This window comes from Dermochelys coriacea, chromosome 8 (genome assembly GCF_009764565.3).
Source record: "Dermochelys coriacea isolate rDerCor1 chromosome 8, rDerCor1.pri.v4, whole genome shotgun sequence".
NCBI classification, from domain to species: Eukaryota; Metazoa; Chordata; order Testudines; family Dermochelyidae; genus Dermochelys; species Dermochelys coriacea.
The window spans coordinates 77,053,922-77,069,757 of NC_050075.1; the positions used below are offsets into that span (position 1 = coordinate 77,053,922).

Consider the following 15,836-nt stretch of genomic DNA (forward strand, 5'->3'; position numbering starts at 1 on the left):
GATGACTAAAATAGACATCATGAAATTCAGTTATGGTTGCCTCCATCCTCAATTCTTAAATGTTAGGGAGGGGAGTGTCTGGGTACAGAAAGGAAAACAAAAAAGGCACACTGTGGCATGAGTTAAGGCCAGAGATGCCAGCCTTTAAACTTCCTGGCTTTTGTCAGGGTGTAACATAACATTTATATATTATATTACTTTAAGATGTAGGCTTTGAGTTCATTTCTCTTTTTTAAAAGGGAAAAAAGATTAGATATTCATCCACTACAGCTGTAGGTTTTTGTTTCTCTTTTAAAAAAAAACAGACTCCACCCATGAAACAGTATTTATGGGTCTAATCCCATAGTTCTTAGACAGTTTCCCCAGCTTCTTTTGGAATTATGCACATTTTAAGAATGCAGGATCAGCCTCTAGTATTATTTTCTTATTTGTCTAATTCACTTTGGAAGGAAAAACTCTGGATGAAATAAATGCATACTAAGTAGATCAAAGCCATAGTTAAGCTGTGTCAGTGTGCTAATCATGAAAAAGGATTTACACAACTAAAAGCTGTAAAAATACTGTTTTAAATGTCTGGTGCAAACAGTTCTGTTTAACTTTATGCTCTTTTAAATATCAATACTGCTTTTCAACAAAGGAAGGAAACAAAGCTTAAGACTAAAAGAACTTTTACCAAAAACAAAATCCACTTTTGTAATAATAATTTTTAAAGTACTTTGTAGGCCAAAATCTTGTGCATCAAATTCCAGCACAAAGTGATTTTAAAATTGTCCTGACATGGCATTTATACTGTAATTATTAACTCAACTCTATCGATAATGGCACAAGTTGTTCTGCTCTGATGTAGTTGTATTATAAGGCTAGCTCTGTTTGTGAACTATGCAAGTACCTTTGGACCTATCATGAGACATGAAAATTATATCTTGAACTCTGACTTGAAAAAACTAGAAATGGAAGTTACAAAAAGATACTATTCCAGAAATACTGCTTAACATTTAGATGTGATTGATCAGTTGATACAAAAATTTTCATTCAGTACAGCACCTACTAAAAACAAAAGATTGAAAAGCTATGCAAAAATTCATGAAGTTCCATATGTTTGGTTCCCTGAGAAGAACGTTTTATTTAGAAAGGTCTTTGGAATGCAATTTGTATGATGAATACATATTAACCTGTTAGACAGCTAAAGAAACCATCTCCTATTTTTATGTAGGGGATCAGAATCTAAGTATATGATTTTTTTTTTATTTATAAATTAAAAGGTAAACCTTAACTCCAAGACAATGCCATTGTGAATGAGAGCAAAGAGTGACCAGAAATAAACTAGATATATTAACTCATCCTCTAATGATTTAATGACAAACCAGGGATTACAATTATTATTCAACATCAAGAATCTTAAGAAGGCAATGTTTCTAGTGTTTTTGTTAGACGTAATTGTATCTGGTTAAACATACATTAGCCTGCATTCTACATTTGAATTTTAACACATTAGAATAGTGTTCCCTGAATGCATGCTAACAGGTTGTGTGTGTGTATATACATACCATAACAGGAAAAATCCAAAGTTCTTAGCTGAGATGATAAATTCCAGAAGAGCAGACTTAGAAGTAGGTAATGAAACAAAGTGTACAGGAAAATAATATATAAAATCTGCAACCACTTAATTTCCTTACAGTTTGGAGTATATTAAATAAAGGAAAGGGTAGTAAGAGCTGCCCTTCAGCTCACACCTTGTAGACACATACCACTTAGCAGAAGAGAGAAAGCTTATGGTGTTTTTACAAGCCCTTCTGAACTGCATGGGCTCCCCCCTCCTCATTTAAAAAAAGAAAAAAAAAAGGTTGTACCTTTCCCTCTCTATCCATTAATCTTCTATGAAAATTTTTCACCGGTACATTAACACCGCAATGGGCGGGGGAAAGTGGGAGGGAACACTGAGGGAGCCAATAATTGGTAGGTTAAGTGGCAACTGAGAGTATACACCACACTAACACCTAGGATCCCCACAACCCATCAAATAATTCATGACTACACTGTGTTCCATTTTCCATTACAATAAATGAAGGTATATGCCATGGATTTATCAATTTATGTTGTCTCAGTTAAGTACATGTGAACAAAGCAAGTACCTTTGTTACATGAACAGTAGCTACTTGAATACTTAGAGTTCTTCAGATTGATTTTTAAAATTAGACAAGCTATATTTAAATCCCACCTACTAGGCAAACAAGATAATTAATTAGCTCAATTTTTCTACTTTAAACACACAAAATATTGAAGTGGGGTTGTGGAAGGTGTGTAGAATACTTGTCCAACTGTTTTAATAAAAACTGTCAAGTGGCATCTTCCAAAGTTACAAGTTTAACATTAAACACTTTTGTCACATGAAAAAAAACATGAAAACTGTAAAAGTACATTGTAAAATGATTTTCAGAATGCACGATGAACCAGTTAATTGTGTTATTTTAAATAGGACTATCCTAACTTAACACATGCTACTCCAAGTCAGTGGTGAGTATATGTCTGAAAAAACAAAGCTAGGTAATCCCTGCTCCCAATATGACATCAGATTAAGCCATTTAAAATTGTTTTTAGAAGAAATAAATTTTTCCATGAAAAAATGAGAGATACACTCTACAGCCAAGCAACCCACTCTTCCATCCCAACACTCATGACCATAAACATTTACTACTGAAAGCACATCAGCCAGTAGAACCCAATCACTTACATATCAGGTTATTCACAAATGTGTATGTCTGCTAAGTCTACACTTTTGTTTGCTTAAGACAAATGCAATTTTTTCCTTTTCTTATAAAGATGACTCAGGGCAATACGGGTAGATTTAGCCCTGAATTGCAAATGATTTGTTACCTCTCTTTCCTTCTTTCCACCTACACCTATCTTTACACAGATAGTAAGTCAAAGGCCTAAAGGATTTGTTGATGTACACAGTCTCATCTCATTTAGCATTTATCCAAGCATGTCTGCAAGCTCTCTCTCACACAAAGTGGAAGTGTTTTTAACAACCTTTCTTCTACAATTAGACAACTCCGTTTCAGAGACTGACATTCTTCTAGTTCAGCAGGAAGCGATTCAAGGTAGTTCCCAATCAGCTCTAGCTGAACAAGGTTCAACAGTTGACTGACACGAGGAGACAAACTTGTCAGGCTGTTATGTCCCAGAAGTAAACATTGCAGCTTTTTGCACTGAAATAATCCATCTGGCAGTATCTCAATCTACAAAGAGGAAGGAGGACATGCCAATTAAAGCTTGTTAACCTATACAGAAACTGCATATTTTCGTTACCCAATGCACTTTTTACCCTCAAAATGCTTTTAAATGAACAAAAGATAGATTCAGAGTAAGGAAAGGACAATTTTGTACGCTATAAAAGTGATACAGTCAGAAGAAAGTCTACTTTCAATACTTAGATGAAAACAGTGCTGTGTGTATCTCGGGTTATGAATGGGACTAGATGAAAAATTTAATTCTTCACAGAACATCAAGGAAATCTAAAAATCAAATTGCTAGTATGATCAGATTGTTTTTCCTACTTATGCTCCTTCTTAAGAATTATGCTTAATAAATGACATTCCTTTGGCATCTCCTAAGAACCCCACAATCCTTTTGGCAAGGCAGGCAGAACTGCATCCATGCAGTACACCGAGTACTCAGAGGCCTGGTCTGCTCTACAAATACTTTAATAATATTTGAACACAGCTGTGAACAATCAAGTTAGATAAAACACTGCTGAACCCAACTGAACAGTCACTATAGACTAGGCCAACTTACACAGAACATCTGTGTCAACCATCTGATTATTTAGACCGTGCATTTACCAGTTTTTAAAAATAAATAAACAAACAAACAATCAAAATAAACTTCCCCTCTCAGTTAACTGGGTTTCACATCCCTGTGGTTTACAATGCCATAAAGCTGGTGAGTTCTAGCAGGCCACAGAGTCTTCAAGAAGAAACAGGGTAGACAAAAATCAGAATTTATAAAGCTTAAAGTAATGTAAAAGTTCTACTTACATGATTTTTTGTCAGAGCGAAGTACTGCAGATTTGTCAAATAACTGATTTCTTCCGGAATAGAAGTTAGTTTGTTATAGCTAAGATCCAAATAATGTAGCTTTTTACAAAGAAATAGCTGCAGTGGAACATTTTTAATGTTATTGTAATTTAAGTACAGTTGTTCCAGGTTTGATAATGCACCGATCTGCACAGGGACATATGAAATGGTGTTGTGCCACAATTTTAAGCAAGATAGGTTCTTGAGATGTTGAAAGCTCATTATTTCTTCCACTGTTCTGAGATTATTCTCTTTTAAGTCTATTTCAGACAAATTGTTTAGGGTAAAAATAGAATGTGGAATGCGTTCTAAATCACAGGAGATCAACTCCAAGGTTCTCAGGTTTACCAGCTTTTTCAGGTTATTTAGTACGACCAGTTTATTTCCCTCATTATTGATAGATAAGTTTTGCAGTGAAGGCAATAGGTCTGTAACCACCTGAGGTATACGGGAAAGGCTGTTCTTTAAGTAAATGGTTCTCAGATTCTTTAGATCCTGAAAGCCTTCATTGTATACAGAGTTGTGGTAATCTAGCATAAAACATCCTGTTAAACATAATTCCTTGAGGTTTTTTAGATGAAAGACCCAAAGTGGAATCCTTCCAATTTCACTGGATTTTAGACGCAGTGTTTTCAGATTTTCTTCTAGAAAGTTTAGTGCTGGGTAATCCACAGTTAATGATGAATGATAAATATTCATTTCTTTGAGATTGACTAACTGAGTCACTGTTGAAGGAAGCTTGGCTTCAGGAATGAGTTCCAAGCTTAGAACTTCTATTTCAGTCAGTTCAAAGACATTGTCTGGAAGACCAGTTAGCATGAAAAGATGAAGTTCCATCTTGTCCTGGGAATTTCGTATTAATTTACTTTTCAGTTTTTCCACTGACCATTGATTGTTAAGATTTATCTGTTTCAGTCTGTTTTCACTCAAATCAGATAGAAATATTGAGAATCGTTGTGAATAAAGTGGATCATACTGATCTGCTAAGTGAAGAATAAATGCAAAGTCATTCTTTACATCAGGGATATCACTGTAATTACTCTTCTCTCTTAACTTCTCAAAAGAATATTGCTTAAGTGAACTTCTCAACATCCACCACAAACTGTACGTGCAGGTCAGGCCATAGAAGGTCATTAAAACAACATAAAATGAAGCTAATACTTTAAAAATTTCTGCAAGTGTATAAACACATTGGTACCTTTTGTAACCTGTAAAGGCTTGAACATCAATTACACAATCAATTTCAAGTGTAATAAAAGTTAAATAATAGGAGACATAAATCATTATTATTATAAATACAATGACTTTGATTATAATCTGTTTCATGTACACTCTATATATGACATCCTTCTCTTCAACATGTACTCTGAATCTTTTTACTTTTTCAAATATAGCTTTAGCTTGTTCCCCTTCTTTTTTGTCTAGAACACTCGAAGAGTTCTCTCTTCCAGTTGTTTCTAAACCAGGCTGTGCATACGGCAGAGATTGCCTGCTTGCCTCTGTATCCGTTGAACTCCCAGGTGATGAAAGCAATATTTTGGATTTGGATAGTGGCAGACTCTTCACAGACTGCTCAGCAACTGTTTCTGAGAGGGCTCGTGTTGTCCATGGAGAATCAAAACACTTGTGAAGAATGGCTACAAAGTGCTCAAGCCTTGAACTTGTGCTAGGATAGTAGAGCCAAAAGTTACTGCAAGCTGCAAAAATGAAAGTATGCAGAAGCACTAGATATGGGAAAAATTTGGCAAACCAATGAAGCTGTCTTTCATAACACACTGCGTCAATGTAGGAATACTGCTGCCGATGAAGATCATTCTGGATTCTCAAAGGGAGAATTATTTGTGTGGCAGAGCTAGAGGTCACGTTAAGGTTGGTTTTAACCAAATCCCAAGGCACTGCACATTGACTGTCAAATTCTACCTTACAAGGAAGACAACACAACACTCTAGTTTGAGTGAGCTGGAGAGCCCCGGCCAGTACAGCAACTAGCAGCATAATCATGGTGAGGTAATACCAGAAGACATCCCACCATGGTTTTAATATATGGTAGGATGACTGAGCGTCTGCTAAATATCTGAGTTCAGTTAGCGTAATCATGACTTTCACCTGTAGGACAGCAGCAACTAGAGAAAAGAGAAAGAGAAAGATCCTTAGAACAAGTGCTCAAATCTATTTACTTAATATAATCGAACTATGCAATGCAGTTATTTTAAGTTCTGATTATTAGGCAGTTTACTCCTTTATAAACAAGCATAACAACACTGATCTAGTGGACTGAGCTTTGGACTATGGCCCAGCAATTCCCAAATTTTAATCCTAGTATTTGCATAAAATTGAATAATAAATTGGTAGAAGTCATTTAGGGCCTGATTTAACCCCCAAAGTCAATGGGAAAACTACCTAAAGTAGGTGTGTTCTGAGTAGTTCCACTGATTCTTCCAATAGAACTTTACCACTGAGACTAAAAACAAAAGTAATCCCATTGAATTCAAAGTTAAGCATTGATTGGGTGCTTTGTTCAATCATGGTCTTGTGATCTCAGTGCCACAGTTTTTCCATCTGCGAAATGGGGCTCAAACTTATGTGGCTCACAAAGGTATTGGAAGTATTTAGAGAAATATATGTAACATTCTGTAAATACTAAGTAAATGATCAGGAAAGGCTTCAATGCTGACAATCCAACCTCAAGTCAGAGCACATTTCTCTTTTAATAAAAAGAGATGAACTCATTGACGAGACCAAGTTTTGGTCCATTTCAGATAAAGTAAACATGTCTTACAATATGAACATTTAAACAAGAGGAGTTCAAACAGCATTATATGCATCAGAGATGAGACACACCCTTTGGTCACTCCATTTTCTATTGCTCTGAGACAGGAACAGCTACAAAAATGTGGAACTCAGCTAGGGAAAGTCTTACTGGAAACACGAATAGCAGTTCACTTATTGTTTAGCATTTAAAGTTATACAGTACTAAACATTACATTGCTCCTTTTGGGAAAGGCACTTGAATCACAGCATAAAGAGTTAAAACTGCTCTTGGCCGTTACTTACTCCTCGGGGAATTCCGTATGACTGCGCATGTGCAGAATTCATGTCCCCCCACCCCGCAGATTTTTTTTCTCCGCAGAATATAGAGTTTGCTGGGGAGGCGCTGCAGTTACACCTTTCACCCTCCAGGGGCTGCTGTGGTGCCAGAAGAGAAGACAGCCAGTCATCAGAGCCAGGTGAGGATGCATGGGACAGACAGAGCAGGGCACATGGGACTGCTGGGGGTGGGGTCACAGATGGGGGTTCAGAAGGACTAGTGGAGTGGAAAGACTGGGGCATGGGCTCAGGAGCCAGAGGGTGACGGCATTGAACCAGGGACTGAAAGGGAGGGGGCTACATGGGGATGGGGGCAGATGTGCCTGACTGAATGGGAGACGCTAGGGGTCTGCATGGGGGAGGCACCCCAACAATCCTCCCTCTCTGACCCCCTGCAAAAAAAACAGTTTCATACTTCTCCCACCCACACTCAAGAACCCTCCAGGTTCACTCCTAGGCTTCTTCCCAGCAATTACTTCCGTCTCCCTCAGCTTCTCCATTGCCCATGCCCTGACTCTGCCAAGTCTTTGCACTGTTTCTGAAGGGTGCGGGAAATGTTTCTGTATTGTAGTTTAAATAAATTATTATTACTCAATTTATATTAATATGTCTAGTAAGGAATCTATGTCAAAAAAACATTTCCTAATTTTTTTTGTCTGTATTGTTACAGACAAACTTGCTGACAGGCATTTTGAAATAAATTACCAAAATAATTGAAACTGCCATGATTACATTGTGTTATTTTGACAAATAAAATATTCAGAATTTTGCAAAATTTTAAAACATTGTGCACAGAACTTTTAAATTTTTTGGTGTAGAATTCCCCCAGGAGTAATTATCCTAGCCAGATTACTATAGCCAATTAGTACAGAATAAGGAGAACATGTCAATCTTGATGAAATATCAGCAGTACCGCCTGACAGACTTGCTGATATTAGATGGAATTATGTTCAACTGAGGAAAACAGAACGCCCAAAATAGACTAGAAACGCAGTACAACTTTGATGGCTGACACCCTATAATTCACATAGGCCCCCCCATAACCCTTCTGTTTTTCCCCAGCAAAAGTTTAGGAGCAGAGTTCTACAGAGAAGTGTATGCTTACCAACACTTGGTTTTATAAGATATGCTACAGAACAGAAAACTAGCATGGTATGGTATTATAATTAAGCACAACTAAGTGAAGAGACATGCGGATCATGACACATTGTGTTTACATTTTTTGCTTATTCTTAATTCACAAAATTCAATAGTCAGGGTAAGTGGCCCAATCAGTGTGTATTAGCAAGGCTGTATTGTATTTTACATGTTAATGACAGTAAATAGTTGAGTTTATTTTAATTCAGCACATGCAAATCAATATTTATTTACATACTATGCTTAAAATGTTCATACTTACTTTACTAGTTAAACAGAATACGATACACAACAATCTTCAATCAGGAGGTCTACACCTTTTAAAATTCCTTGGACATGCCATCTTTGTATTTATCTTCATTCTGCATGGGAAAACAATGGGAGTACAGTTGAAGTAGCTGAGACTATTTTGAACAGAGAGCAAGTAGGTCAGCCTTAATCAGAATTCTTACCCCATTGCTGATGTGACCTGTTTAAAGGATATGCTTTACAAGCACGTTCTCTAATTCAGCACATTCTCCATTTTTCAGGTGAAACAATAATATACTCGGAAAAAAATCTGAAGGTCAAGTTTTCTGCACCATGCCAAACCCATATGAAAAACAAACAAAAAGGAAACCACATAAAAGAACTTATCCCTAACTAATACTAGGTGGCAATGCTATAGTTTCCTGCTAAATGGCTATGTGGGAGGAATCTGCATGATTTCAAGAAATGCAAGATATAATTTAGTCCATTTCAATATTTTTTCAACATTGACATACAAAGAGGTAATAGTTTCCATTACAAGAGTACAAATTCTACTATCTGGGACAAGCTAATAAAATATTGCCAAATAATATTAATATCCATACTCTGGATGCTACTAATCCAAAGTTACAAGATGCTAGAGCTGGGCAAACTGATTAGAAAGTATACTTTTGTCTGGTAATCTTTGGGGTGCCTCACTTGCTGTAGCTCACGAAAGCTTATGCCCAAATAAATTTGTTAGTCTCTAAGGTGCCACAAGTCCTCCTTTTCTTTTTGCGAATACAGACTAACACGGCTGCTACTCTGAGAGCTGGGAAGGGGGACACGGGGTAAATGCTCCGCGGCATCAGAGCGGTGAACGGAACACTGGGGAACAGACTATCGGCATATAGAGCTAAGCTCGACTGATGTGAAGGGCTGAGGGATATGCTTGCTTGGAAAGTAACCCCAATAAACATTGCATTGTCTGCACTTCTGGTCTGCTTTCTTTGTGACAAGAACCAGGGGAGAGGGTGAAGGGAAAGCCCTCTAACACTAGAACTCCACCAGATTTGAACATCTATACAAACAACCTCTTTGCTCCTCCTGGGTATATGCTTGTAGAGATCCACTCTAAAACAAGTTGAAAGAATCAGGGATTGCTAACTTCAAAGGTCCTTTGCAAAATGAATTCTGATACTTTCTAAATACAAATTTTCTGTTGGTATAGCCCCCTCTCTTGCTTCTTAAAACAAAACACTTAAGTTCAAGACCAGGAAAAATGGTACTGCAAATATCCAAATTAAGGCCTTGATCCTGCAAATGACTTCAGGTGGACCTAGCCCCACTGAAGCCAGTGAGCCTCTGTGCAGGGGTCCACCTGCACTGAGTCTGCTGCAGAAAGAGGGCTGTTGAACTGCTGCATTCAATTCCAACCTAGAATAAAAAGGCAATTGTATATTTCCTGGAAGTTTAAGTAATACAAAGGCTTAAATCCCAATTAGCAAAGTGTTTAATCACATAATTAAGAGTGCAATGCATAGTAATGGACACAACATGAGAAACTCATAGGACTGGTCAGAAGTTTCTGTTGGAAAATTGAAATTTTCCTACTAAAAAATTTGATGTAAAAAAAAAAAAAATCAGAAAATCATTCCATCAGGAACCTCAGAAGAACAGCTTCCCAGCTGCCCCGGGGAAGGCTTTGTCAATTCTACTTTCTGCCTGCAGGTAAAAAGTGAAATTGACAAAAGCCTTCCAGGAGGGCTTCTGAGTCTTCTGACTCTCTGCCTGCCTGCCTCCCTCCCTCCCCAACTCCAAGCTCCAGGGCCAGACAGCTCTGCCCCTTATGTCTCCTCCCAACTCTGAGGCTGGAGAAGCCTCTCCACCTCCTGCCAGCTTTGGAATTGGAGACGCTGAGCACCCCACCTCTTTGGCTTCAAGAGCTGCAGGTCGGGGTGGGGGGGGGTGGGGGAGGGAGGAGGGGAAAACAACACAGAAAACATGGACACTGCATCTCTGGCCGCTAGGCTGAAAGGTTCTTTTCAGTTAGACATTCTGCATCCTACACTGCTGTAGTTTATCTGAACAAAGTTTGGTTTTTGTTTAATAGTGAAGTAAAACTGCAATTCACTCTTTGCCCCATTTGAAGTTGAAGAGCTTTTCCTCCTTCTAGACAGAGAAGTCTCACTGTCTAGTAGATTACTTGTGTATTTTACATGGAGGGGCTGCTTTCATATGGATTTTAAATTATGGCAGTTTTAAATACAGTACCTGCTTGCGTTGGCCGCTTCCAATCCCTTATTTACAACCCATTTAAGAATATCCAGCTCTGGCCAATAGGTCCCTATGGCTTTGATTCCATAAAGCATTCCTATTCAGAAAGGCTGTGTATGTGTTTTTTTTCATAGATACTAAGGTCAGAAGGGACCATTCTGATCATTTAGTCCGACCTCCTGCACAGCGCAGGCCACAGAATCTCACCCACCCACTCCTATGAAAAACCTCACCTATGTCTGAGCTATTGAAGTCCTTAAATCATGGTTTAAAGACTTCAAGGAGCAGAGAAGCCTCCCTCAAGTCAACCAATGAAAGGACTTGCTAGAATTATAATATAGACACAGTTCTCTGTGCTTTATTCAGTTTATATGCAGCTTGTTTACTGCTTGCTTGCAGTTGCTAAAGCCTAATTCACAGCTATCCTGGCTGGGTACCCACAGTCCCTGACCTAAAATTAGTCTGTATGTTACTACTACCTGCCACACTTTAATAAGCCTTTGAAACTGATGAGGGTTAGCAACAGAAAGCTCCGAGTAAAATTAAGATGGTTTTAAAACAAAGCTCAAAAAGTTGCCTTTGAATAGACTGCACATTAAAAAGATGTTTATTTACCCCGCCTCACTGGACTCTCTTCAAATAGAAGACAGACACTCCTTGTACAAGGCAAAGGGTTTTGCCAAGCAAATAAACCAATAAATTAGATACTAATGGTGTTTAGCAACTGTAATTGTGTCTCAATTCACTTATTCCATTTCCTCCTTTGGCCAGAAATGGACTGCTTTTTACCATTTATTATAGGCTAAGAACAATCCAGATCTACTGTGGAGGTAAAACAAAAAATGGGGTGGATACTAAAATTTGGAATATAACTTGGGCATACAGAATAATTGCGAAGAGCACATGCTATAGCTGTTACACCAAATTATGGCAGGCCCCTGGCTGACAAATCAGCTAAAAGTCTCTCATTATATTTACAAAATATTCCTAAAAAAAATCCATACCATACTCTAAGAGGTGTTTCCAATTAGTCAGTCTGCTACTACGAGCAGGTCATATGTACCATGTTAGACCTTATCCTTTACACTTAAAGTGTGTCTATTCTGGAAGAATACATACTCCTAACCCTTGTGCATTGTTGCTCAAGCTTATTCTTCTTGTGTAATGAATCATGCTTCCATATTGTTCATCATTCATCTTTTTAACCCATCCATTTTAAAAGACTGTAGTATGGCCCAGAAAAAAATTCCTAATTTAACACTGTCAAAATACACAGCATACAATATTTCAGTGTTACACGAATATACCTACAGGATACCTACAGGCAGTGCTTAATTTGTTATGAAAGCGGTGCCGGGGCTCAAGCAATTAGGTGCCGGAGCTCAAGCAAGTTTTTTTTTTTTTTTACTTCATAACAGATGTGGCAAGCCCAGAGGTGCCAGGGCAACGAATTGCCAAGTTTAGAGGCATAAATTAAGTACTGCCTACAGGGGACTGTGCTATAAAGATTTAAGAGACAGCAAGAAGTGTAAAGTTGCTGTCACATCCTGCACAACTGTACCGCACTTCCTTAGACAGACAAAGAGAGAGAAACCAGTTCAGAAACTGAGACAGAAAATTCAAGCAAGTCTACATTAAATACCATACTGATGCTGCTGTAATTTCTTTCAAAGATTTCTTCTTGCAGCTATATAGACCTGCTTTAGTCACCAGTGAAATACTACAGTTATGGCTATGTATTTTACAGGGCCTCTCATTCTCAGGCCTCATCTACATTATGAACTGAACTATTACTGACAAGTAATTAGCAACAATTGCAGCTGAACTGAACTGATGATGTGCCTGGTTTAACTGCAAATGCAGGGAAACTTCATTTAGCCCTCTTTCAGATGGAAAGTTGCACTATTTAGCGTAAGCAAGGCCTCCACAGAATACAGCAGCCCATAGAACTCAATGTAAAATAAAGCAATACAGCGATTATTCTTCATATTGTTTGATAAAAAGTTATGCATGTCCTTTAAAAAATGATGGTAGTCAGGACAGAAAATAGCAAACTCAAATCAATTCAAAACAAAGACTGATGTCCCAAGATATTTTTAATAAACTAATATCAAGAAAGCAAGACCTAGTGACAGTTTCTTAGAACAATCCTATAAAGCAAAGACTTATGAGCTTTTGTTTATATATAAATGGAAGTTTCCATATAAGTGAAACTAAACTATGTGCATTTTTTCATCTTTCTAGTGTGCATTATATATATACACACATACATATATATACATATACACACACACACACACACACACACACACACAAAAGTTCCCTTTGTTAGTTTGTAGTTCCCTATAACACATACATCGAGAAGGCTGCTACCTTTTACTGTATATCCCAGACAAACCATGTGTTTTCTCTAGTCTCTGAGCACAAGAACATTTTTCTATTAGAAAAATTCAAGTGTCAGACTACTAAGTCTTTTAGTGTTTATACACCATCTGGACTTGTTAATAATTAAATTCTGAAACCTCTGGCAAACTATGCTTGTGCATTAAAATTAACTTATAGGCATTAATCCTACTTTTAACTTCAGTGTTTAATTCTGTAATATTTAAGCAATTAACATCCCATCATTTTGTACTATATTTAACAATAATTTTGCTTAAACCAATTTTATTAAAATACAAGAGCCTTATTCCAGATCAGATCTGTAGTTTGAATACGTCTGAGTGACTCATGAAATTAAATAATGTTTAAGTGTAGCAGATTTGACAGTTCTAATTCCATCTCGGCAGCTTTTAACCCATATCAAAGCCATAAAAGCTTTTCAAAGTGCTTTAATTCAACTGGCAATCTTTCCTAAAAGATGTGAAAAATTCATCCTTACAGTAATTCTGCCGATTTCACTGGAATTACATCACAGACTAAACTGGCCTGTCACCCTGACAGCAAAGCATTGGAACTAGTTAGTTTCCAGGTACAGTAACTCCTCACTTAAAGTCATCCCAGTTAACATTTTTTCATCGTTATATTGCTGATCAATTAGGGAACATGCTCGTTTAAAGTTGTGCAATGCTCCCTTTTAACATTCTTTGGCAGCCGCCAGCTTTGTCCACTGCTTGCAGGAAGAGCAGCCTGTTGCAGCTAGCTGGTGGGGGCTTAGAACAAGGGTGGACAGACAGCTCCCCCATCAGCTCCCTGTTCCTCCAAGTTCCCTGTGCAGCAGCCACCCAGCAGACTACCAGTTGCTGGCAGTTCAGCTGTCCCTCCCCCCACTGCCATGGGCTGCTCCTACCCTCTGCCTTGGAGCTGCTCCTGGGAGCCTCCTGCTTGCTGTGCAGGGGAAGGAGAAAGAGGGGGGCTAATGTCCCACTCCCTCCTACTCCTGCCCCCCCTTACCCCTTCTCCATATAAAGAAGGATGGGGACAGGACAGGGCTCAGGATAGAGAGAGCTTACTGGCCACAGCTGCTGTCTCAATTTCCTGATTTTTTTTTTTTTAAAAGTCAATGTACTTAGAATGCGGTCAGTATACTTAAACGGGCAATGCACATCTCTCTCTCTCTCTCCCCCACCCACAGGGTGTGTCTCTCCGTCTGCCATGCTCTCTCTCCTCCCTCCATTTTTACTGCCTTGTAGGGTGTACGGCTACATTAACAACATGTTAACCCTTGAGGGCTAAGCCAAATGTTAGTTCATCATTTAGCAGCAAGACATTCCCTGGGAAATATCCCACCCTCTTCCTTCACCATCTCAACCAAGCTTCACAATCATCATTGCTGTGTACAGTATTAAATTGTTTGTTTAAAACTTATACTGTGTGTGTGTGTATATATTTGTAATATTGCGTAAATGGGAGGGTTTAAAAATATAGTTTTTTGTCTGGTGAAAAAAATTTCCCTGGAACCTAACCTCCTCATTTACATTAATTCTTATAGGGAAATTGGACTTGCTTAACATCATTTCGCTTGAAGTCACATTTTTCAGGAACATAACTACAATGTTAGGCGAAGAGTTACTGTAAATAATTACCTCAGTTCTGAAAGTCTTAAAAGGGTGGTCAACGGAAACAAACAAAATACTAGTAATTCGTTACAATTTATAAAGGATGTACCTACGCAATATTACAAATCTAAAAAGTTTTGTATGCTACTTTGTCTTGTGATCTCTAGATTTTGCTATCACTTGTCAAAGTTGCATAATTTATGCCACATTATATATATTAAAGCCAGAAGCTGCATTTTTCTCCTCTCCCCAGGAATGCTGAACTGGGAGGAAAGGATGTAGGTGTGTGAGAGAAGACTCACTGAACAGGAGTTGCAGTTCTACTTTTAAAGAGATATTGCTTTTTGCTGACAATTCATAACTAGCAGTCTTTAATGAGCCCTCTGTTACCTATTATTTGGCTCAAATTACAGTTACATTCATTAACCAATGAAAACAAATGTATGTAGTCCACACCTTGTCAAGCATTTTAGATGACTCTCTAATTCTGTAGGTTCTCTTTTCCAGAAGAGCACACGCATCAAGTCTTTTCAACCAGTGTCTTTCAGAAGGCCCCCTTCTGTTATTCCAGTGAAACAGGATGTACTTTCTGGCCCTGATAAGAGACACCAACAATTTTTACTTAAAACGTATCCAATACTATTACTGCCAGATCACTGATTAGGCAAGCTGTAGTTCTTGACCTCCAACACTAATTGCAAAAGCTTTGGAGGAAAAGCAATGTTCAAAAGCAAATAAAAACTTCAAGCGAGAAATTAAATTTGAACTTAAAGTTACATAAGGGATAATTTTTAGAAATCTGAGTGATAGGAACTATAATAGACACTAACAGTATTCCCATTCTAAGGGAAAAAGTGTAAATCCACAAGGAAACAAATCACACAAACCCTATTTTTATTCTTCTTTCATTTATCACGTCACTTTTCATGCTGCCTCTGTTCCATTCTTCTCATTACAACCATGCACTCCACCTCCAAATCCAGTCTTTAAAAACAAAGGACCTGGCCCTGCAATCAGAACTCCATGGGTAGAC

At 38.0% G+C, this 15,836-nt stretch overlaps 1 protein-coding gene across 8 annotated transcripts in view; it reads right to left on the reverse strand.

The window, feature by feature from the left end:
• Nucleotides 1–297: 297 nt before the first annotated feature.
• LRRC8B (leucine rich repeat containing 8 VRAC subunit B) overlaps nt 298–15,836 on the reverse strand; it is a 36,960-nt gene continuing 21,421 nt past the window's right edge. For 2 of the 8 annotated variants that reach the window (XM_038414635.2, XM_038414637.2), the window contains exons 3-6: nt 15,260–15,398; nt 8,563–8,662; nt 4,038–6,199; nt 298–3,239 (exon numbers count right to left, since the gene is read on the reverse strand). In XM_038414635.2, coding sequence (XP_038270563.1) covers nt 2,967–3,239; nt 4,038–6,173 — 2,409 coding nt within the window. In that variant the 5' untranslated portion in view covers nt 6,174–6,199; nt 8,563–8,662; nt 15,260–15,398 and the 3' untranslated portion in view covers nt 298–2,966. Of the gene's footprint in view, nt 6,200–7,130; nt 7,263–8,562; nt 8,663–8,752; nt 9,242–15,259; nt 15,399–15,836 lie in introns of those variants that run through there. The other 6 variants (XM_038414636.2, XM_043491039.1, XM_038414640.2 and 3 more) reach the window with 6 other exon arrangements.